We start from the raw sequence: 24,606 nt of genomic DNA on the forward strand, positions 1-24,606 counted from the left end.
CGACCTTCATATGTGAACAGATATTTTAGTAAAACGTCAACAAATCTATTTTAAAACTTTGTGACATATTAGGAAATGTATGATTTAATTTAAGCATATAACAACAACAAACTTAGTTGCGAGATCCTCTACGAGACTGGTTAAAATACCAAAAATACTCTCGGAACTGACGTCAATCTTATGTGCGGTTTCTATATTCCTACATACATTGAACATATCTGACTCTCCATTTTCCTGCCCAAGTCCTCCCAACAGCACCATTTTAACCACATAGGTGGTTGAACCGATGCGGGACGGGGTTCTGTAGTTTTCTTCATTTACTTTGAGGTTCTTTAATTCTATTTTTACTTTATGCATCTACTGAGTACGAAACCAACCTGTTATATTTTATTTAAACCGAGTATAACAAGGATACCTACTGGAAGAGAGACCACTGAAGCTAGGTGCTAAAGTTAACCGCACCAGATTTTGTTCTCATAAGACGCAACAGTAAGTACAAACAAATACTCTGCTATCACTAGATATATCAGAGCCCTCAATAACAAGTATATTTGTTCGTAAGGGTTAAAAAGCACGTCTAACTGTAGTGCTAGTGATACGAAAATATCTTATTAATTGTGAATCAACATGATGGGAAACCGCAACTCACCGGTTTTCTGTGAATGAATATGTTACATTTATTTCAGTTACAAGCAGCATATTTTCCCCTGCATATTCAAGGAATTAGATTTCTCATCACAAACCACAGATGGAAAGTTGGTTATTTGATATATATATGTGTGTGTGTGTATGTAGAGAATATTTTAACATTTTTAAAAACTTAATATCTCTGGATATGTCTGAAGCTGCTGAATAGATTTAATTTGAAAAGGTAATATAAATATATATACATATATATATAAGACACATATATATGAAGTTGAATAACCGTTTGAAAAGATGTACCATTTTGGGACACCTTTAATCTCCAGGGATTAAAGGTGCAGTATTATGTATTTTCCATCTTGCCATTTTATAGCACGATCAAAAACGTGCTGTACATATCAAACATGATTTAAAGAAGTTTGACTTTGCAATTGTATGACTTGAAATTGGGCCTCTGTCTCTTTAATGAGCTCCTGCTCCGTCCAACACTCTGCCTTGATGACCTCATCATAATATCATTCCTCCATTAACTTTTTAACATCGTTTTTAGGAGTGTTGCGTTGAAAAGTTGTTAGTTTGATAAGCTCAGAAGATGCGCAAGTGCGCAGTTCACTGCTGGTGCTACTCTGAAAGAGCTGAGTGGGGGAGATGCAAAGGAGGGGTGCTTTTTGGGATTGGAGCTTGGGTTGGAGACTATTTGGAACACTTGATGATTCCTTTTGTGGCACCACAATCAAAAAATGCTCTGAGTTCAATTTCCTGTCCTGTATTTTATTGCATAAATTCAAGGACTGTCTTTAGTTTCTCATGAGAAAATCTGATTAGGATATTACATATAAAGCCATTAATCCATGTTATTTGGCAGATGTTCCTGTAGGGCTGGAGATATGATTGAAAAACTTATCACAATATATCAGTCAATAAATTGACTGTTTAATATCAGTCAATAAACTAATTATTGATTAGTTTTTTGTTTTAAATTACTAATTTGTTTTAAATTACTACTGGTGGCTAGTGGTACCACTAGCCACCAGTTAATGGTGGCTAGTTACCTTTCTTGTTTCATCCACAGTTTTCACTCCATGCCATATTCTATTTTTAAGCAGTTATAAGTCAAGGTGGCGAAACCTGAAACTGCTGCTGCACATGTTGACAGGTAGTTACTCAACCAGTTGAGTAACTACCTGTCAACAGGTTGAGTAACTAGGTAACAAAAGAGAGAGTGAGTGAGTTAGTTGATGCCACCACATTGAGTCCGCCTTGAGTGCGGGCCTCTGAGCAGCGAAGTATTTCCGAATATGGTGGGCGCTAGGCCTGTCACGATAAACGATAAATCGATTAATCTACGATAAATTAAAACTATCGACGTCATTTCAATTATCGGCATTATCGTCTCTTCCGGCCTTTTTCTCTTTCTGTTAATGACACTGAATGAAAAAAGGCTCAACTCCGGTGCTCTCCACTGACCCTCCCTTCCTCATTTCCTTAGTGTAAAGCCCAGCGGACACTACACGATCTTAGAGCTGTCGGCCGATTGTCGGCCCATTTTCAAAACCTGAGAGACCAAACATTAGCCGACAGAAATCCTAGCTATAACGGTTCGATCGGGTTCGTTCCTGCCGTGTGGTGTCCAACAATGGGCACAAAATAATGGCTACAAGTCCAGTTAACTAATTTTAAAACCAGGCATTAATCAATGCTTTACTACAATCTACCTGCAATGCATGTGGCTCTAGTGTCAGCGTAAATTCCTGACCAAATGAAAATCATTAGAACCTATTTACGTCACGTTAACTAAGAACAGCTGAAAAGTTACCGGGTTTATCAACTGCGGTAGCAATTTCGCTCCAACTCCTCCCCTTGTCATTTCTATATTCTTTGCATGTTGAATAAACATTAATGTTGTTTCCACATATCATCTCCAATGTCCGCTGGACTTCGGGTTGCGTCGTGTCAGCTGTTTGGGATTCCCCTCCGTAATTTCCCCTCAGAAAGCACGGAGGAGAATCCGGGCTTTCTGATTGGCTACATGTCACATTCAACAGGTGTAGTTAAAGCTCCCAGTCGGGGAAAAAACCCTGATTTAGATCGGAGCGGCAACGACAATCTACCGTAACACACCACACAATCTTAGAAAGACCAACGTTTTAAGATTGTTGTAAGGGGAAAAATAGGAGCAAAAATCATGTAGTGTGAACTATTGCATCAGGTAGTCGATGTGCCCGTCTTCTCTATTTAAATCTAATTATTACTGAAGGGCAACATAATATACAGACTTCATAATCTGCACTCTTTTGGTTGAATGCAGTATTTATTTCCACTTTGGCTTTATGTTGTTTAGTTTTTATCAAGTACATTTTTTGTTAATGGAGACTGAGAATCCATTTTGTTTTTGGTTGTTTTGTTTATTTTGTTTATCAGTTCCAGTGTTAAATATTCTTCTGAAAATAAAGTGTATCTATCTTTGGCAGGAAATCGCATGCATTATTACGTCATTTACATTACATCAGTGTAAAAAGGTCTTCAAACAATATTATCGTTTATCGCAATAATTTTTTGAGACAATTAATCGCTCAGCAAAATTTGCTATCGTGACAGGCCTAGTGGGCGCAACATGGATTTTCTGGTGGGCATGTTATTAAACAAGTTTTTATTAGTTTACCAAAGAATTTGACTCCACCAGCCTTGTTTAGGTTGGCTGTAAGGATGCATTTGCTTAGCATTATTGTCTTGTATGTTAATACCAAATTTTAAGACTGGTAAAAAGCTGACAGGTGTGCAGCTTTTTACCACACCTGTGGTAAAAAGGTGAGGAAATTGCAAAAATGTCCTACCTGGTGCAAGGAAATTGCATCAGGTACTCTAATAGCTCACCAAATTTGCTGCCATCCAGTGCCCATCTTTTTCCCACTGACAGAAAGTGTGGAAAATGTAGAAAGTGGAACGCTCGGCTAGCCCTGTCACCCAAAAATTAGTTTCTGGACGATAATTTGTCCCAGAAATTATTGCAATACACAATAACATAGTTGTTTTGAGAAACTTTTGAAGTAATATAATGGTAGTGGAATAGTAATGCAAGAACACATCTCAAAGATGAATGAATTTTAAATTCTAGTGAACATTTTAACACTGGAACTGGAAATTTTAAATATGCAAAATAGATAAACAGAATTTTCTGTAAACAAAATTGTTCCTTCAAAAAAAAAGGGCTAGTTGAGACCAATGCACCATATCTTTATTATCCATTGTTTGGTGAAAAGAGAGAGAAAAACAAATGGAAATGATTGACCTCATTTTAATATGGCATGCAATTAATTGATTTATTGTGACAGGCCAGCGGTTAACTATGAAACCCCATTTCAAAAAGGCAAACACTTACTGGGCCGATGGTGATAGTAGTTCATCTCATAATCGGTGGGCTGCAAGTTTGATCCCTGCTCTTTCTGCCACTGTTTTGTCCTTGTGCAAGACAAACTGCTTCTGGTCGTCAGAAGGCCACCAGCATGTACCAGTGCCATGGCAGCCTTGACTCTGTCAGACTGCCCCATGGCAGCTGTGGCTACTATCCAGTTACTTGCCACCATCAGCATGTGAATGGGTGAATGACTGAATATAATATGAGTTACAAGTCCAAGCCATTTACCAATTTACTATTTATTTACATGGTGATAAGGTTTTCAGCCATATCAACCATAAAAGTCATCAATTGATGGGGCTATTATCTTGACTGTGCACAGTCCCAGGTACTTTTCTTAAGTAGTCTTTCTCAAACTGTCATCCATGGACCATCAGTGGTCCGCGGGCAGCCCAATGGTCTGCGAGGTCCTTCATGTAAACAACCATTAATTTGCCATGACGAAAGCTCAAACTGTGATGATACAGTTAGCTTAGCGAAGGATTGTGTTTAAAAATAATAATGGACAAATGGCTTAAGACCAGGTCACAAAAAAGAAAACCTGAAGATACTGGCAGAAAGTTTTTCAGGGTGAGTTTCAGAACTTTTGTTGATGAACACTATGTCAATACATTGTATGCCACAGGGATGCAGGCCTAGGTCTGCGGCTGTGCTGAATGTGATATTATGGTGACAAGGCTTTGAACAGAGCTGCTGCCCACACTGACAAGCTGCATCTTAACACCTAAAATAAAATGATTTATGTTGGACTAACAAGTGGTTACAAAAATTTTTGTTTTTGCCAAAGCAACCCAAGTCTACTTTTTTCTTTTATTATGTTTCTAAATTACAAATAGCCCTAAAATGTACACACTTGTAGTAAATAACTTTTTTGATTTCCATGTATTCTCTATCATCGTAAAGCTTAGAAAAACAATGCAATGCAATAAAAAAGTATTTGTTTTCTCTTTGGCACTTCATTTATTTTTATTAGTTTTTTATTATCCCCTAATAATGTATAGTGCATTTGCGGATGTAAAAAAAACCCCAAACAATTCCACTGCCACTAGTCTACTAACGAGGCTGCAGACTTGATGTAGTTATTGCAGTTTTAGTGTAGACAAGTATAATTCCTTAGGTTTAAGTGATGTCTTTTTTTCTCTTTTCCAGGATTCTACAATCAAACTTCTCAAAATGAGTGCTGCTGCATCCCAAAAAGTGGTCCTGAAAAGCACCACCAAAGTGTCTCTCAATGAGCGGTGAGGCACCATGCAAAGACCAACTTTGGCTTGTTAAGATTGTAATCTCTTCAAGAGGCTGCTGTGTGGGACTGAACCCAACATGGATACTATTCTGACCCTTCCCAGTGTGTGCACTGCTCATTCAACATTTTCCGTATCAGTATTTTCTAACACATTGGGTGGATTTAATGTCAAAGCCATACTAGATAAAAGAGGACTGCCTGGGCTAACTTACTTGTGTAAGCAGTGCATACATGTAGATAAGGAAAAAGGGTAGCGGTCATGCATGGTAAGCCGTTAAGCAAGTGCTGAAACACACCATTATCCTAAAAAAGCCATGGCAGTCTCTCATGTTTATGAGCACACAGAACTGTATACATGATGTATACATTTTTAAAGATGAGCAGGAGGGCTCAAACAGGACTGAGAAATGCTGTAGCTCCATATGCTACTGATTCATGTTTTTCTCTCTCAATGAAGCATATGTTTATTTATACAAACATTTCTATAATTATTTCTCTCTCCTTAAGATTCATAACTCAGTCCAAGCCTGGACGTGACAAAACTTGTATTTCTTTCCCCCTTGACCTTCCCTGCCCAACACCACACATTCAGTGGGCTCTTTGCAAGTCACGGTCCATGCTGTAAGTGGCTGAGTTGCAACTAATGTCCTGGGCCTCTGCTGCAGCATGGTGAAATCCCTGCCAATCAGCGGGAGGCCTGTAAGTGGCAAAGCGTAGCTCTTTTTCTAAAACCTTTTGTCTCCTCTTTAGATCTGTTTTTCTCTCTTTTTTTCTAATTCACCTCTGTTGTGTAAAATTGTAATGCTAAGCCTAAACATGAATAATTTATGAATAATTTAGTATTCATACTATTTAGTATATCATGAGAAAGAAAAAAGGTGCCATCTAATGAATCAGAAATGAGCCCTGATAATCTTTATAGCCGCATCTATAATGTGAGTAATAACTTTGATGTGGAACCATGCGTCCTCCTCCTGCTCCCATCCCATCCCTGTCTTTTACTTCCTTCCTCTTCTTCCCTCCCACATCTGAAGCTTCACTAACATGCTGAAGAACAAGCAGCCTACTGCAGTAAGCATTCGAGCCACCATGCAACAGCAGCATTTGGCTAGTGCCCGCAATCGCCGGTTGGCCCAGCAGATGGAGAACCGTCCCTCAGTCCAAGCAGCTCTAAATCACAAGCAGGTAAGATGAAACATCTGATCTTTTGATTTCCTTTTCTGGATAGGGAGTCCTGGTGTTTGTTCAGAAAAAAGGCCGAACCACTTGTTTGGGTTTTGGCTTTCTTGGAACAGGCTACTGAATAGGTAACATAAACTATGGCCAAGTAAGGTTACCGTGACTAAATCAAGTTCCAATAATGCTCTGCTGAAATAGAAGTTCTATTCCCTTCTATTACGTAATAATGAAACAAAAAATTGCTCTGTAGCCCAAATAAGTTGTTGCCAATAGTTAATTTTCTCCAGGAGCACTGTAAAAATATTGAATCTTGTTTTTACAGCTCAAGTGAGTTAAGGAGAAGGATCAACTGCCTCTTGCATCAGGGGAACCTCCTAGTGAATCAAATAAAATTAAGACAAAGCCTCAGTGGTTACAGTTTGAAGCAAAACAAGTACAGTGGTGTGGAAAAAGTGCTTACCCCTTCCTGATTTATTTATTTTTTTTGCATCTTTGTCACACTTAAGAGTTTCAGAACATCAGACCAATTCAAATGTTAGTCAAAGACAGACATACACACAAAATGCAGCTTTATTCATTATTAAGGAACAAAAAAATCGAAACCTACAATGCCGCATGTGAAAAAGAAATTTCCCCCTAAAAATATTATCTGGTTGAGCAGCAGTTACCAGCAACAACTGCATAAGATGTAAGATTTTTTTTATATGTGCTTATGTTTCTAGAACATAACAAAACTGGAGTAGTACCCTCAGTGATAAATAGATGAGTAAATAAACAAATAAAGTCTCAATCAGTTCTTAGTATGCAGCAAATGGGTGTGGGTATGATTTCAGGCGGCCATCCTCCCTGGGAGAGAGTTTACAGCAGCAATACGACTGACCTTCCTTTGCAGTTTGCCAGCATATGTTAAGTCCAGGGTTGTTAGCCGACTCCCCACAATCCATTGGGTAGTTTACACCACCCGGGCCAAGTCCTTTTGGTCCTGTATGTGCACAGTCATACTGAGGCAGAGGATGCTCTCAGTCATAACTCTATATAAGTTCTTGAGCAACTGAGCAGGAGTCCAGCCCTTTCCAGTTTCCTGAAGAAGAAGAGTCTTTACTGGGCCTTTCTCATCAGAGAAGGTGTTCAGCAACCAACTCAAGTCCGAGATGATTTTTTTATGCCCAGGAATTTGATGTTTGTCCATGCACTCCACCTCCTCCCCTTGAATCGTAATAGGTGGGTGCACTGTCTTCCTGGACATGCTGGTGTTGAGCACCAGGTTGTTCAGTGCACACCACTGGGAACAGGTCCTGAATCTCTTCTCTGTCCAGGGTCTCATCATTGTTTATTATCAGACCCACTACGGTGGCATCATCTGCTAACTTTAGAACCTTGTTAGAAGAGTGGATGGTCACACAGTTATGAGTGAACAGAGTAAAAAGAACCAGACAAAGCCCTGTGGTATGTCTGTATTGAGGACCAGGATGGATGATGTTTACATACTTTAAAGCCCCATTTAAAAGAGGGATGTCCCAATCACGTAGTTTCAGACTCGATTGGAGTCAGGCGTTAAATCATGATTAGGGTTTAGATGTATATGTATTCTAAGCACAAACGGTAATAAAAACAGCGATCTGTTATGTGGGTGGTACAGAATCAGACTGTCTCAAAACAACATGTGCGACAGTGATATCCATAAAGCAGTAGAACACGGGGTCAGCTTGAATTGGGAGCATTGTTGCTAACTTGACAATATTGTCGTTGTATTTAGTGACTTTTATGATCCCTCCAGTGACATTCTTTCAGAAGAAAAAAGACTGGCAACAAATCCATCAATTTTCTCTGGTTTACTGGAGACTTTGATGACAAAACGGGAATGCACCAGTAGTACTGCAGTTACAGCAAGCAGTGGTAGCTGCCATGAGCCCATCCCACCTCTAAAGCAGGTTGCAAATCATTTAATTGCATGATAAACTAAGACAAACTCAATCATTTCCATTTGCACGATTTATCGTTTTTCTACAAAAATACTGGATGATAAATCTTCAGTCTGGTGTTTTGGTTTCAACTAGCACTTTTTGTGAAGGACAATTTTGTTTCAGACACTATATTACTTAAGTTTATTTAATTTTTTTCAGTTTTGTTTATTTTGGATCAGAATGTCTTCCAAGTTCCAATGTTAAATGTTCGTGAGAATTTAAAATTCATTGATCTTTAAGAATGTGTTCTTGCATTATTACGCCATTACCATTATATTACACAAAATTGGTCCGAAAACAAGAATATTATTATTTATCACTAGGCCTGTCGCGATAAACGATAAATCAATTAATCGTACGATAAATTAAAGCTATCGACGTCATTTTAATTATCGGCATTATCGTCTCTTCCGACCTTTTTCTCTTTCAGCTAATGCGACTGAATGAAAAAGGGCTCAACTCCAGTGCTCTCCACTGACTCCTCCCTTCCTCATTTCCTTAGTGTAAAGCCCAGCGCACACTACACGATCTTAGAGCTGTCAGCCGATTGTCGGCCCATTTTCAAAACCTGACAGACCACACATTAGCTGACAGAAATCCTAGGTATAACGGTTCGATCGGGTTCGGTCCTGTCGTGTGGTGTCCAACAATGGGCACAAAATAATGGCTACAAGTCCAGTTAACTAATTTTAAAACCAGGCATTAATCAATGCTTTACTACAATCTACCTGCAATGCATGTGGCTAGTGTCAGCCGTAAAGTCCTGACTGAATGAAAATCATTAACGAAGAACAGCTGAAAAGTTACCGGGTTTATCAACTGCGGTGGCAATTTCGCTCCAACTCCTCCCCTTGTCATTTCTATATTCTTTGCATGTTGAATAAACATTAATGTTGTTTCCACATATCATCTCCAATGTCCGCTGGACTTCGGGTTGCCTCGTGTCAGCTGTTTGGGTTTCCCCTCAGAAAACACTGAGGAGAATCCATGCTTTCTGATTGGCTACCTGTCACATTCAACAGGCTGCTTTAACCTCCCAGTCGGGCAAAACCCCTGATTTGGATCTGAGCAGCAACAACGATCTACCATAACACACCACACAATCTTAGAAAGACCAACATTTTAAGATTGTCAACAGGGGAAAAATAGGAGCAAAGAATCATGTAGTGTGAACTATTGCATCAGGTAGTCGGATGTGCCCATCTTTTCCATTTAAATCTAATTATTACTGAAGGGCAACATAGTATACAGACTTCATAATCTGCACTCTTTTGGTTGAATGCAGTATTTATTTCCACTTTGGCTTAATGTTGTTTAATTTTTTTTCCAGTACATTTTTTGTTAATGGAGACTGAGAATCCATTTTATTTTTGTTTTTGGTTGTTTTGTTTATTTTCTTTATCAGTTTCAGTGTTTAGTGTTCTTTTGAAAATAAAGTGTATCTATCTTTGACAAGAAATTGCATGGATTATTACGTCATTTCCATTAAATCAGTGTAAAAAGATCTTCAAACAATATTATCGTTTATCGCAATAATTTTTGAGACAATTAATCGTTCAGCAAAATTTGCTATCGTGACAGGCCTATTTATCACAATAACTTCTGGGACAATTTATCTTCCAGTGACATTTGTTATCTTGACCGGCCTAGAAGCAATCAGTCTAACAGCAAGCTCAGCTTAGAGAGGAGACCCACTCCATTCTGTTCCCAGATTGCAATGGAATCATGCAAACACATGATTAAATATGTGAAAAAGGGCGCATTAGGCAGACCTGAATCTCCACTGAATTACACAAAAGCATATTGATTGCTGAAAATATTTGCAGTTGTTTAATTTTCAAATCTCATGTGAAATAAATTGTTATATAGATCCACGATCTACTCCAAACCGCTATAAAAACAGAAGCAAGTGTTAATAGGCCTAAATGTACATAAAAGGGGACCCAACACCTGTTCAAGTGAGTGGAAGATGGCCAGACTTTTACTTCAAATGAAACTCTTGACAATAAAAAGCATGGGTTAACTGTTGAGCTTACTCTAATTTGACTGCTGAACAAATACATTTTAAATGTTCTATTTCTTTATGTATTTTCTATTAATTTTGCAAAACACAAGCTTTGAAATTGTTTAAAGATTTTATTAGTGCCCTTCCTGAAGCTTTGACGTCATTGGAATGTTATGCTCCTTTTAAGTTGTAACTCTGTAACCATTGGGTTTTGAGCCAGTATTTTACAGAGGGCAACCACCATGCTTGCTGACTGCCCTTTGACTATCCTTCTGTTTTGCCAGCAAGTAGAGGAAGCACATTGCCCTTTAAGTATGATTCTGTTCCATAATTAGTCTAAATGACCTGAGTTAATATTAAGAAACAGCTTAATCCACAAAATGTATTTGTGGATTTTAAAGTAGATATTTTTCTTATGCCTTTCCATTATGTACACTTTAATGATTGGTTGTTCCAGGTTGAATTTTCCTGTGTTGATTGTCACAAATGCATCTCCTCAATTCATGTCAGAGCCTAAAGCAACGCCTGGGTAAGGGTAGCATCCAAGCCAGACTAGGCCGGCCCGTCGGAGTTCTAATGCGTGGAGGACCTGCTGGGATTAGAGGTGGCTTGCGGGGACTGACCAGAGGAGGATTTAGAGGAGTCAGAGGAGGAATCATGCGAGGGGCTTTGTCCCTGAGGGGTTTGTATCTACAACTTTGCAGCCAATTAAGCTAAATTATAATTATTTGCAAGATATGACCTAAGATAAAGTGGCTTTTATTAATTCAGGAAAGCGAATTCCTACAGGTGGCCCCATGCGAGGCCGGGGAATAGCTAGCCGCATGCCGATCCGTAGAGGAGGTCGCTACCGTGGAGTACCTGCTGGACGAGGAGGAGTGATGTCCAGAGGAGTAGGTCGAGGTGGAGTAGCAAGAGGCAAGGGCTGACTTGCTTTTTTTTTTTTAACCAAGAGTAGTTGCCATCTCACCATAGTCACTTAAAATGTAACTTAAAAAAAATTAATGTTGCTTTGTGTGTTGTCGTACAGGTCGTGGTGGACTTCGTGGACGTGGTGGATTCGCTGGTAGAGGAGGACGTGGTCGTGGGCGGGGTAGAGGAAGTGGTCGGCCAGCTGTAACCCGTGAACAGCTCGACAACCAACTTGATGCCTATATGTCAAAGACCAAAGGTCACCTGGACGCAGAGCTGGATGCTTACATGGCCCAGGCAGACCCAGACAGCATGGAGTAAAGGACTGAACATGAACTATGTAGTTGAAGTCAGGGCTATAGTTTAGCAGTAGATAGATCTGCTGACAAAAGAAGCAGTGTCGTCTGACCAATATTAAACACTGCAATAGCTACCTGTTGGAAGAACCCTTTCATTGTGGAATAGTCCTGATGTCTACAGAGCTTGATTCATCATCGGTAGCATTTTTTCTTTTGAGTCAAAACTGTGTTTAAAACTGGTCCATGATCCTGGAGATGTCCTTCCCTGTGGAATCAATTTATTATTTTTGAAATGATTTTACTGGTTTTTTGCTTAGACTTTCGAGGAGATTCATTGACTTGTCTTAATAACTGTATTCGGAAAACATTGTTTAAATTATGCATCCGAATGTAAGAAAAGAGTTTTAAGACTTTTTTTTTTCATTTTATATTTGGAAATTTTGCGGAACATTTATAATTGTTTTCCCTGAAGCAAAACATTTGTTTTAAAATAAAAAAAGTCTCTTTAGGTATGGTTAAGAAGTTCATTTCTAAAATATTTTCTTACACTGTCACCATTAACATTTTCTTTTGGATTGTATTCATTATTAAGTTGATAGGGAGCTTTATTTTCTTACCATTGATTGGTGATGAATAAAATATGAATTTCAAGGGCTAAAGATGTATTGACCATGGCCAGTCGCTTCTTTATATGATTTAGCTTGCAAATTAGGAAATATGAATTAAACATGAGTAAAGTTTTTTTATTTTTTTGACCTTTGGAGAGGTGGGCTCAAAGTTAAAAAGGGGCATATTGAATAACACAATACAACAACTCATTTTAATCAAGAATCTAATATTTAATCAGATCATGTGGACACAAAGCAAAGCAAATTTAGTCTGTTTTCCCTGATATGTATAATGTTACTGTTTCTGCTGCTGACTGTGCTGGAGGATTGTGTTGATCTGAGAGACACCACAGTAGAGGAGGTCGCTGGTTATGAAGTATGTTATGAAATAAGCAAATTTGCTGCTATTTTACTGAACAAATCCTAATATCTGTTTAACCTCTACAGGTTCAGACTGCGTTAAAGATCAAAAAAATCTCAGAAGGGTTTACAAAATGTTTCTGTTGGCACCTCTGAAAGATCTAAAATTGTAAGACATATCAAGGCAAAGATATGTCTTTGCTGCTGGTAGCCCCCCCCCTTCATGTTTACAAGCAGGTTGCAACTATGGTTGTAATACAGACTATTGATCTAAAACTTCAGCATTCATTTATTGAGAATGACGATGCTATTAAATTTTATTGAATGCGTTCAGCAGAGATAAAAATGTAAAAATTATTTTGTGCATTTAAATTTTAATTAGGAAGTTTACTTTGTAAAAGTACAAAGAATCATCTTGATTATGGTAACAATATGGTGCTGTGTGTAAATTTTGTATTTGAGCTGGGTTTGTTCACAAATGCATCACAGTACATAATGCCCAATCAGTGATTGATTTTAAACTCGGCCAGTTAACCTCGGCCCCCTCTGGGGGTGAAGGTAAATCAGATTCTGCCTAAAGCCACATATTATACTTCGGCCGACTCTGCGGGGCGGAGCTGCTTACGGATTTTCACCTCCAGTAAGCAGTGGTGTGTAGTAACTGTGTTTAGGGACGAGGAGTTTTTTCCCCCCGCTATTAGGAGGACAATTATGAAAAATAAATAGAAACCGTTTTCCTAACTTCAACATCAGACCTATGTTTTTATTCACAAGGTATGTTGAAAAATAAATATTTGTGCCCATAATTTGATAGAGGGCGCAGTTCTGCCCTCATCCTTACCATGGGCCTGGTGTCTTAACATGGAGACAGAGACACTGCCTCAGTTATAATTAGTTGTTTGTTTTTTTTACTAAATTATTTTCTGCTAAATAATATCATTTTAACCTCCATATACAGATATCATGGAGGTTATATCCATAGCTAAATACTATTGTTGAGTGCGGGAGTGCCACCAGGAATCATGGGAACCCCTGACAAAAAATTAGATTGGGCACCCCCTGGGCACCCCCTGCCCTCCATATACAGATATCATGGAGGTTATATCCATAGCTAAATACTATTGTTGAGTGCGGGAGTGCCACCAGGAATCATGGGAACCCCTGACAAAAAATTAGATTGGGCACCCCCTGCGCAGCTGCTGTTACAATGTTTTGAGTTTATTTGACCCATAAAATGCGTCATAATTTTAAAGGCTTGCAACTTGCTTTCTTTAATTCAATACTGATACCAACACAATATTTATTGCTCATGAATTCCACATCCAACAGTCCACATACGGTATGCAAGTAGGTTGCTTAATTTTTTGTATAATTGTTTTTTTTTTAAAGTTACATACTGCAGCTTTAATTTCACTTAGGAGAGGCAGGTCAGGAGGGATGTGGGTTAGAGCTGCTGCTGACTGACTCATCTGTTGTTAAGTGTGGTAAAGGGGACAAGTTAAATATATGAAAATCTTGGTCATTTTTTCCCTTAATTCATTAACTAACTATACTAAATGGCTGATAATCTCACACAATCTACTCACCTCTTGGAGAAAAACTGGATTACAAATTGACGCTCTTACCTTTTTCTCTCTCCTCTGTTTTTTTTAACCTAATTTTATAATTTTTCTTAGCAGCGTAATAACCCCACAGTCGTTCTTGTCTTCTGACTGCTGCTGAACACCTTCACCGTCAAGTGCGCCAAGCAGGAACGAGCCATTTCATGCAGATCCACAGGGGTTCAGGGCAAATATGAATGTGTGTTTTTTATTCTGGGAGTGATAACATTAAATTTTTACTGCTAAAAACAATCTTAGAAAACACAATATGATTAATTTTGTAATTGAAAGGGCCCCAATTTTTTTATTTCTATGAACAAAAAATAAATAAATAAATAAATAAATAAATAAATAAATGTGGAGGCCCCCCTGTCGGTCAGGGACCCTTAGAATTGTCCTAACTGTTCTCCCCTATACGGGCCCCTAGTAAGTTGAGTGGCACAAGCAGGCCTCTTCCTGACACACAGATAAAAAAAAAAGTTACAAAAAATAAAATTAAAAAAGGGCACTTGGTGCAGTCCTCTCTGCCCCCGGCTCCTCTAAAAGACAAAAATTGCACAAACAAAGCCAAATAATTATATCCAAAACATACAGTTATATCCTAAATGAGGCAGCTAAAAGCTAGCACAAAGCGATAACAGAAGCAGAAGGGTCAATGCTACTAATCAAATCAATGATAGGAGCATTGACCGTAGCATTTTACATTTTATTCTAGTAGCACAAATAATGTGTATCTATACACAATATTCGTATCTAAAAAAAAACCTTCTGTGGTGTATTTAGTCAGTCTTCTTTAAAGTGCAGATTTTGTGCTGCTTCAGGGACAAAAGCTCTGCAGGCTGCAGACTTATGTTGAGAATTTATTACAAACTACCAGTGGTGGATAAAGTACTCAAACAACGTACTTAAGTAAAAGTACAAACAGACAAAAATGTACTCTAGTAAAAGTGAAAGTACCACATTAACGTTTGTATTTAAGTAAAAGTATAAAAGTACTGGCTTTTAAAATACTTAAGTATTAAAAGTAAAAGTACTTGCTGAATGTAATACCCAATCGCTAATATAATGTCATTAAGTGTGCCTATCGTATTTAATTTCAATACATCAGCAATACATTTAATGAACAATGCCACAGATAAAGCATGTTTTTATTGTGTTTACTCTCTGTGACCCAATTTAAATCTAGATTTACATGCAACCAAGGAAGTAGTCAAAATGTTGTTGGTTGACGTAATCAAGTCCTCAAGACCAAGACCAGCGCCCCGTGCTACATGACACAAAAAAATATGAAATATGATCAAAATTGCTTCTCAAATTGAGCTGAAAGATCCACATTCCCATAAAAACACAAAAATATTAAATACTTAGAGCTGAAATAAGTTGAACCAATGTCATCAATTCAAACTCTTCTTCATTCCGCTTTGCTTCCATCTCTGTGCTACAAACCACGGTGGTCTCATGCCATCTCTAAAAACGTAACAGCCTGGGCGCTTGCCCCTATTGCCCATGTCAGAAACCACAACTATCTGCACCATTAAACATAGCAATTAAGACAATGCCCTAATGGTAAACAACACTCAACTATGAACACTGTCCAAGAAGTAACCAAGCCAAAGGAGCGCATTGTGATTCTTCTCACCCTCTCCCGTTGTGAAATAAGCTAATTTGCTGCCATTTTACTAATTAAGCCCTAATAATATTTATTTAACCTCTAGTGGTTAAATAAACCTGGCTGCAGACTGATTTATAGATCCAAAAAGCTCAAAGCTCAAACTATATAATAGTCTGATGTTAGCATCTCTGAGATCTAGAATTATAAGACTGGAATATCAAGGCAAAGATAACTCAGTAGCTGCTGGTAGGGGCCATTCAGGGGCTTCCAGAAACTAAGGGGCCTCCAGACATTCAGAAATGGTTTAATTGTAACACAGACCATAGATCTAAACCCGTAGCATCATTTATAGAGAATGACAATGTTATTACATTTTATTTAATGCATTCAGCTGAGAAAAATAAATAGTACATTTAGGATTTAATTAGGAAGTTTACTTTGTAAAACTTTAAACAATCATCTTGATAGTTTGATTGTTGTGTTACCATGGCTACAATATGGTGTAATCTTTGTGTTTGTTCACAAATACATCACAGCAAATAACCAATAATCAGTGATTGATTTTAAACTCTGCCAATAAACCTGGTCGCAGAAACAGAAACTTTATACCTGTTGGGGAAAATATAGACTATATTTGCTTTGCATTTTCCCACATGATGGCAATGATATAGTAGGATCCAATTAGATTCTTGATTAATATGGGTTGTTGCTGTGTTGCTGTACGGAGTTTTTGTTCAATGTGCCCCTTTTTGAAATTTGAGCCCCTGTCCCTCCATAGGTCTCTGCACGGCCCTGGGCGACAGTTTTAACATGCATAACACATCCATCCATCCATCCATCCATTTTCTAACACCGTTGTTCCTAGTGGGGTCGGGAGATGCATAACACACATTTTTGTAAAAAGTATATTGTAGTGTTAAATGGTTTTAGTTCTACAGCCATTACTTTTCTAAAAGTAATCAAATCTGGAACAACATGCCTCTGTCTATTCCAGTATTTAAAAGCTAATACACAGCTACACCAGGATAGAAATAGTTTATTCCATGGTAATAAGTCTTTATTACTTTGGAATTACCTTGGAAACTGATAATAGAAACGATTTTATTTTCTTTATTTGAAGTAACACTGTATCCTATTCGTTATATTAATGATACAACCAGTCAGCAGTTGTCTGGACCAATCACAATACAGCTATGTTGTAAGTAATTGCAATGTTATTATAACTACAGATTGCTTTTGTTAAACAAGAAAAGGTCCAGTTCTAAAGGGTAAACTCAAAAAGAGACAAGAAGTTCAATGATCTCTAATTTAAAATAGAACATTCCCAAATAGGTTGTCATACTCCTTTTAATAGAGGAGTATGACAACCACATGCCCATAGACAAACAGTGATAACTGTCTATGTTGGTTTCACATTTTAATAATATATTTGTGTAAATAAAACCTTTGCCTAATTAATTTTAAAATTGTAAAAGTATGTCTACTTCCTAACCAAAGCTGTAATAATCACTGTCTAAATCACTGTCAAATGAGGATATTTCCAGCACAACCAGGTGATACCAGTTGAGTGTACGTGTAAAAGACATGAAACTACAATGACTCATTTGTCTCAAGGTTTTCAACTTCCAAAATGTTTACTACAAATGTACTTTCAGTCTGCCTTCAACATCCCTGTTCTCCTGACATCTGCTGAGCACGCTCTCTGTTCTCAGAAACATGCACTGTCCACGCGTCGGTTCCGTGTGTTGATTGGCTACACCCGAGACAAACAAAGATTTTCAACCAATAGGAACAGTGTGCACGCGCTGAGCCATTTCTTCCATCCTGGCGGCACATGCTCAGCTGGGGTGCGTCATATAAAACCTCTGCGCTGTCTTTGTTTACAGTAAAGGGAAGTGAACAGCGTAGCACAGTGTTCTATTACGTTCAAGTGCTTTTATTCAAAAAAGTACAAGCTAACAGCATCGTCTATTACTAGGATCACATCGCAGTTATGGTGGCAATGACGAAGAAGGTGAAAACCTTCCAAATCACCCTATCGGATTCAAACAAGTCCTTTTACTGCGGCGGGGACAAGGTGTGTGGCCGAATTGAAGTAGAGGTGAGCGAGGTGACTCGGGTGTCTGCAATGAAGATACTGGCTCTGGGCTGCGCCAAAGTGGAGTACGCTAAAGGCAAGCAACGGTGCCGCCAGGAGGCCGAGTACTTGCGCTATGAAGAGGTCCTGCAGTTGAGCGAGCAGCCCACAGGTTCGGACTTTCTCACTTTTGTATGTTAACTTATTTTACATATTCCAAGGGAACAGTAAAACATTAAACTTTAAATGTAGCTGTTTTTCTTCTTTTTTAACAAATGAAGAAAGCCATGATTGCAAAGTTAACTTTATGCATGCCCCACTCTGCCAAAGAAAACATTATTTAATTTAACACTGTGGCGTGGACAATGTATATATTTAACACCCGAATGTAGACTTTCATTGTGAAGTGGAGAAGGTGAGGTGAGAAGACACCAACGGTTGTACTTAATTCTATTTTTGGTTTGGATTGGAAGACATTGAGAATAAAACAATACTCAAATTATATTTTCATCTTTTTCTGCTGACTTCCACAACACCACCTTGTATTGAAACAAATATTTTCTCAGCAAAGAGTTATTAAAATCTCTTTAAAACTCCTCTTTACAGATTCTGATGGATCAGTTGTCTTAAGGCCTGGTAATAAATATGAGTACAAGTTTGGATTTGATCTTCCTCAGCAAGGGTAAGAGTCTCAGAATTCACATTTATTTACATGGAATACATCTCTCTCCACTGAATTCTTGCACATAGCCTACCTTTTGAAATGCTCATTTCTCTACTCACAGGCAGTTGGTGTCTTCTTACAAGGGGAAGTTTGGTTATGTCCACTATTATGTAAAGGCCTTGATGGAGAGGCCACAGCAACCTATTCTGGAGTGCAAGAAATGCTTCGAGGTGGAGGAACCTCTGGACGTCAACACACCAGATCTGCTGGTAAGATGACCTGAAGTAAGATATTTTTTGCAACCATCAAAGTCAAATCAGTCAAAACACACACACACATAATCCACAAATTATATATCTTTTCAGTCAGTTTCAATTGAAGAATGTATTTTCTTCTTTTAAATAGTATGAAATATCCCTGTTAAGACTAAATTTAGTAATGGTAGAAAAGCTGTATGAACTAAATGTTACAATTTCAGTGTGTTTGTGGTAAATAGGTAGCCAGATTTTCTGACCTGATACAATAGAAGCAAGATGGATGGCCTGCAGTGTATTGTATCATGAAATAAACTACGCATGTAGAAAATGGTGGATACATAAACCTTAAAATGCATCTTTCATTTTAAACACATGTTGAAGCCTTCATATTGTAACTGTCTGAAATTCACATTTTCAGTGCAAAAATGGCCTATATTTCAAAATAAAAGATACAACACTTCCTCTACCTAGCCTGCTTGCTGTCCCACCTAAAAATGGCGCCCCTAGCGATGACCGTTAATGACCGTTAATGACGTAGATTGAGGAGAATGTTCCTGTGCAGCTAAAAACATCGAATAAGACCTGGAGGAGGTGACCAATCCTTAGCATTAAATCGGTCACAAGTTTAAGATTGAAGGCTAACAGTGAGCCAGAAGCTACAACGGTTGACTACATAGTAAGACATCATTTAAATGATAAAGAACAGATATTGGAATGAAAAGCAACATGCACACAGACCTGGAAATGCTAATTGCAGTGTTAACTGCTAAGAGAATTTTGGAAATGTATCTTTACATTTACAGATCTTTAGATATTTCTATGGGAATATATTTACCAACATAAGATAGATAAATAATAAGCATGAATAGGCTCAAAAATATTCATATCTCTGGAAGACTTAATAACTCTTACTTTTTCCACCGACCCTGTTCCAGCTCAAAGTTTTGTTGTTTTCTCTGGTCTCCATCAGCATCGTTCTTCAGCCCACTGCCTCTGCTGTGTTATGGTGATACTGCAGTGGATTTCAGTCTGATTTGGTCATTTCTTCTGGATCCCATCTAGTGTTCATTCGGGTCACTATCTTTGTAAGCCTGCTCGCAGAAGTGCAAACTGCAGATTGCCATGTTAGTTGACATACTGTTGGTGGCAAAATCTTGCCTTCCCACATGGATAAATCTCACCTAAGTTTAAAATACGTTTTTTTTCTGTTGTTTTGTCCCCTCACCATGTCCAGATCAATCGCAGCCTGAACAGCCACACATAAACAAGTTTTAAACAACCTGAACAAACTAAACCTCCTTGAGCTCAGGAGTCAGACTGCAGCCGGTGGGCTCTGTCCACCTCCAGTTACGTCATGCAAACTGCATGTCTTTTCAAACCTTTTTTGTTGATTCAACACTTCAAAACATTCGCTGGCTTAAAAGAGACAAAATGCAGCAACCAGATTTACAGTTTGGCCTCAGAAAATATTTTTTCTGATTAAGATAAGATAAGATTAAGATTTTGTACAGATTGATTAACAAAAGTGGTACACTTTTTATTATTATTATTATTATTATTTCTCTATCCTTTAAATATCCAATAAACAAACTGATTTTTTTCTAGTTAATTGACTAGTATAAATACAAGCATTAGTAGTCCCTTTTGAAAACTTCAAGCACTAAAAAGAAACAAACAAACAAAAAAAAACAAGTGTGAGTACTAAAAGATTGACTTTTAAAAATAACACATTGACAAAAAAACCAATGTTAGGATTGGCTATTTTTTGTAACAGTTAAAAGCATGCATTTCTGTTCCGACTTCATTCATATTATTGTTGTTTAGGACGCATCTAGAGAGGTAGACAGTTTTTTCCCCCCCAAGTCTCTAGGGGGGGGAAATTGATTAAGCTTATCTGTTGATTAAGCTTATCTGTACAAAATCCTTGAGGATTAATTGGAGAGAAAGTTACCAGTAGAGATGATTTGTATTTTCTTGTATGCCATTAGTCTCCCACAGGTGGCACAAAGGAGAAGAAGGTCACCTGCATGTTCATCCCTGACGGTCAAGTGTCGCTGAATGCAAAAATTGACCGACGTGGATTCTGTGAGGGCGAAGACATTTGTATCAATGCGAAGTTTGAGAACACTTGCTCACGCATTGTGGTGCCCAAGGCCGCCATCATCGCCAAACATACGTACCAGGCCAATGGCCGCACCAAGATCTTCCGTCAGAAGCTTTCTTCAGTGCGTGGAAACCACATTATCTCAGGCATGTGTGATGCCTGGCAGGGAAAGACTATCAGGGTGCCAAAGATCAAACCGTCCATGCTTGGCTGCAACATCATTCGTGTGGAGTATGCCTTAATGGTAAGTCTGCTGTGCCAGTTTGAGTGCTACTCACTTGCTTTTGTGGGAGAACATTCCTAATCTATGCCTTCATCATTCATTTGGCAGATTTATGTCCACATCCCAGGTAGTGAGAAGCTAATTCTAGAGCTACCTCTGGTTATTGGAACTGCTGGTCTTGGTAGCCGTAGCAACAGTGTTAGCAGCCAAGAGGGTTCAGTCAGCAATGCGTCTCAGAGTTGGGTGTCCCTCAGGATGCCCTCTGAGCCTCCAAGTTACTGTGACATCACTAAGGACTGCCGCCTGGACCAGCCTCTTACCCCGCTGCTCGATGATGTCGACTGTGACGACAGTCCCATCTTCATGAATGCACCCAGCTTCCAGTACCCATCACCTCCAACATACACTGAGGTAGGCATCTCAAGACAAGTTGGTTTGCTTAGTGACATCATCAGACATCGATGCCTGATTTTCACTGCAGGATTTTTGGTATTGCACATTATATAATAGATTCCTCAAATGTAGTTTTTATATTGTGGAAAATTCACGCACACAATTACAGTAGATGTTTGCAACGGCTCAATGAGCGAACCCTTCTCTTTTTAATGTATGAGGTTTATCTCTTGTTAGCAAGCCAAGTGTTTGCTAACAGTTTCTAACTGTAACATAATCAAATCATGGACTATTTGTTAAAAAGTAACAAAGGTTATAAGAACGCTAGAGGTGTTGCTGATTCCAGTGGCGTTGGTAATGATCCAAATTGTAATTTTCTCCAAGGAGGCCCAACTTAGGCTGACTCAGGCTTACTGGCTAAGGCTAATGGATATCATATATCCGTAGCTAAAGCAACAATGCTAAAATGTTGCAGCAGGGTTGAATCTCCATTTGCAAAAACTAGCAAAAAAAAAAGTTACCTTGATGTGTGACTTGATGAACATCACAAATACGTGAAGGTTAAAGACACACAGGTGCAGTATGAAAATGAAATGTATGGAGGAGTGATCCTGCCAAAATTAGCAATAACAATAGAAATAAATCACTGGCTTGACTAAGTAGTTCATCTTAATCTTTCTCCCAAAAATTAAGGAGAACTTTCCCAAGTTATTTGATTATACATCTTGACATAAAGTAGAATTTCTTTTATCATTTTCAACAGTATTGACAGTATAAATTGACATTATCACTATTTTCTAATTATATTTATGTTATTGTTCTATTAATTAATTTCAGTTTATATTTTTTCATATTTTGTAATTATTTAATAAAATGTTTGCATTTATTCTCATTTTTTCCCGAGGCTTTAAGTTGGAAAAGTTCTTATTTTTACTTGTGGAGTGTAATTTTTGCCACCTTAATTACTTCAACTATCAATTCATTTACTTCTAATTTTATTGCAGTTTTCTCAGGAAATGTTGTCCATATCAATAAAGGCACTACTAAAAGTTGGTTACTTTTCATTATTCTGAAAAAAGATGAAAAAAGGGAGAAGGAAAAGGTGGATGCAAGAAACAAAGAAGAATTCACAATAAAGATGCAGTCCAAAAACTGGGAAAAGAGACAACAAATTCTAGCAATGTGACAGTTTAGATGATCTCCCATGCAAGTTCAGCAAAGATCTGAGCATTTTAACTATTTAAGAATTTTTTTCAACAAAGTTGTAACTATAGAGGGAGATGTAGCGGAGAAGAGTGAGAACAACAAACAGTAGATCACGGAAATAAAAGACAAGAAGCCACAGGTGCAGCTATGATAAGAAAGGAAGGAACAGTAATTAATGTGTTAAACATAAGTAAGAATATGAAACATCCACATTTAATCTCACAAGTTGTACCATTTCTTCTTGAATAGTTTTCCATGCTTACAAATATGTTTTTCCTTAATTCCATTTGTTTTGAAGTAGAAGAGGTGGAGAGAAAACAAAAGGGTAAATAACAACTAGGAAGGAAGAAAGAGACAAATTAGAGCTGTGTATTAGACCCACCCCCTGAAAAGTATAAATTCCAACAATACTTCCCCAATTCACTTTTTAAAAATGGATATACCATTTTAAATCAAATTATTCCTTAATTTAAAGGTGTATTCACCCCTTTTTAAAAAAGTGAATTTCAGGCTCTGCTCATGATGAGGTTAGACACAGCGTTAAACCAGAACTAAATTGTGCTTATTTCTTATTTTTCCAGACAGAGGAGGAGTACATTGGGAATTCAGTCATGCTTCCTGTCTGCTGAAGCTCATCAGTGGGGATCCTGGAGATGTATTCACTGACTATTCTTCAAAGGCACTTACAATGGAGTTGAGTTGCCCACACCAGATGTAAAGCCAGGGATATAAAGATAAAGACAAAGATTCTTATCACCGTGCTTCATCACCTACAGTACAGACCAAAAGTTTGGACACACCTTCTCATTGAAGGTGTGAAATGAAAACAACAACAACAATAATAATAATAATACAGATCTTTGGGCACTTAAATAACTTAAAAACAACATTATATGTAGGAGAAAACATAAGATACAGAAACCCTTCAGCTGTGAGTTTGGCAATGAGAAACAGCAAAAACAAGTCTATGATTTTAACTAAAATGTGCAGATTCATCATATTGTGATGATTTAAAAATGTACAGACAGTACAGACCAAATGTTTGGACACACCTTCTCATTGAATTCAATGAGAAAGTGTGTCCAAACTTTTGGTCTGTACTGTGTGTTGATCCAAAGTCTTCCTTCTGGTGCTTGTTTTGCTTATGACCTGAGGTCATAGATTCTGTGGCACATTACATTTCTGAGTAAGCTGTTCCTTCTTAAGACTGTGGGGATCAAGCATCAGATGTATCAGACCCCAGCCTGCTATAACTTGTTTTCTTTCAATCATGAATCTGTCATTCCAATCAAGTTTTGGATTTGTAAGAGAATTTAGAGGAAGGTTCATTATTTTGTGTCGCAGTACTGTAAAGAATTTGTTGGGAACAAATTTTTCACAGGTAAAAGAACCATAAACAGCTTTCTTTTTTCCATGTTGTTTTGAGCATCCACTTAAGCCACATTTTATACCACAACTCTTGACCTAATTTTGTTTGATGCTTGTTGGTTTTTGATGCAAAAGTAAAATATTTCCTGGGGAAAAATCCACCTTGTTAAAACATGTCTATATTTGACTTCCATTTAACATTGCAAAATTTATTCAAGTGGCAACATGTCCAGATTGTTTTCTTGTAAAAAGCACCTTATGTGAATACAAGCTTTGTATGTAATTTGCAGTTGTCTAAGAAGGCATTTCACACAGTAACATCTACTTTGTTCTCGTTCTTTAATTTCTGAACTATCAGGGCCCAAAATGAGTTCGTTGTGTAAGATTGTATATTTGCAATGCTTTGTCTCGACATGAGTTATTTTTGTATGGAACCCTATGGGTCATTTTTTTGAATAAAGAAATGTCTAA

At 37.9% G+C, this 24,606-nt stretch overlaps 2 protein-coding genes across 3 annotated transcripts; both read left to right on the forward strand.

Annotated features, from left to right (window-relative positions):
- Nucleotides 1–217: 217 nt before the first annotated feature.
- On the forward strand, nucleotides 218–12,325 carry chtop (chromatin target of PRMT1). Of its 2 annotated transcripts, none has more exons than XM_005814632.3 (6): nucleotides 218–489; nucleotides 5,210–5,298; nucleotides 6,338–6,488; nucleotides 10,962–11,133; nucleotides 11,223–11,369; nucleotides 11,482–12,325. In XM_005814632.3, exons 2-6 carry the CDS (start codon nucleotides 5,234–5,236, stop codon nucleotides 11,682–11,684), a joined length of 738 nt encoding a protein of 245 aa, XP_005814689.1. In that variant the 5' UTR covers nucleotides 218–489; nucleotides 5,210–5,233; the 3' UTR covers nucleotides 11,685–12,325. The 2 variants fall into 2 exon arrangements, with proteins under 2 accessions (XP_005814689.1, XP_005814690.1); XM_005814633.3 differs by having other exon boundaries at nucleotides 11,241–11,369.
- Nucleotides 12,326–17,697: 5,372 nt separating this feature from the next.
- Nucleotides 17,698–23,731, forward strand: txnip (thioredoxin interacting protein). Its single transcript, XM_005814631.2, has 6 exons — nucleotides 17,698–18,092; nucleotides 18,527–18,602; nucleotides 18,706–18,853; nucleotides 20,830–21,189; nucleotides 21,277–21,579; nucleotides 23,349–23,731. The coding sequence occupies exons 1-6, from the start codon at nucleotides 17,837–17,839 to the stop codon at nucleotides 23,394–23,396; spliced, it is 1,191 nt and encodes a 396-aa protein (XP_005814688.1). The 5' UTR covers nucleotides 17,698–17,836; the 3' UTR covers nucleotides 23,397–23,731.
- The last annotated feature ends 875 nt before the right edge of the window (nucleotides 23,732–24,606 follow it).

Source organism: Xiphophorus maculatus, chromosome 13 (genome assembly GCF_002775205.1).
Source record: "Xiphophorus maculatus strain JP 163 A chromosome 13, X_maculatus-5.0-male, whole genome shotgun sequence".
Taxonomy (NCBI): Eukaryota; Metazoa; Chordata; class Actinopteri; order Cyprinodontiformes; family Poeciliidae; genus Xiphophorus; species Xiphophorus maculatus.

What these genes read in the sequence shown, in the direction of transcription:
- txnip (XM_005814631.2), top strand. Translation starts at nt 17,837, where the DNA reads ATGGTGGCAATGACGAAGAAGGTGAAAACCTTCCAAATCACCCTATCG. An exon ending in GTTGAGCGAGCAGCCCACAG is followed by an intron (nt 18,093 to 18,526) that starts GTTCGGACTTTC and finishes TCCTCTTTACAG; the next exon opens with ATTCTGATGGATCAGTTGTC. An exon ending in GTGTGGAGTATGCCTTAATG is followed by an intron (nt 21,190 to 21,276) that starts GTAAGTCTGCTG and finishes TTCATTTGGCAG; the next exon opens with ATTTATGTCCACATCCCAGG.
- chtop (XM_005814632.3), top strand. Translation starts at nt 5,234, where the DNA reads ATGAGTGCTGCTGCATCCCAAAAAGTGGTCCTGAAAAGCACCACCAAA. An exon ending in AAAGTGTCTCTCAATGAGCG is followed by an intron (nt 5,299 to 6,337) that starts GTGAGGCACCAT and finishes CCACATCTGAAG; the next exon opens with CTTCACTAACATGCTGAAGA. An exon ending in CAGCTCTAAATCACAAGCAG is followed by an intron (nt 6,489 to 10,961) that starts GTAAGATGAAAC and finishes AATTCATGTCAG; the next exon opens with AGCCTAAAGCAACGCCTGGG.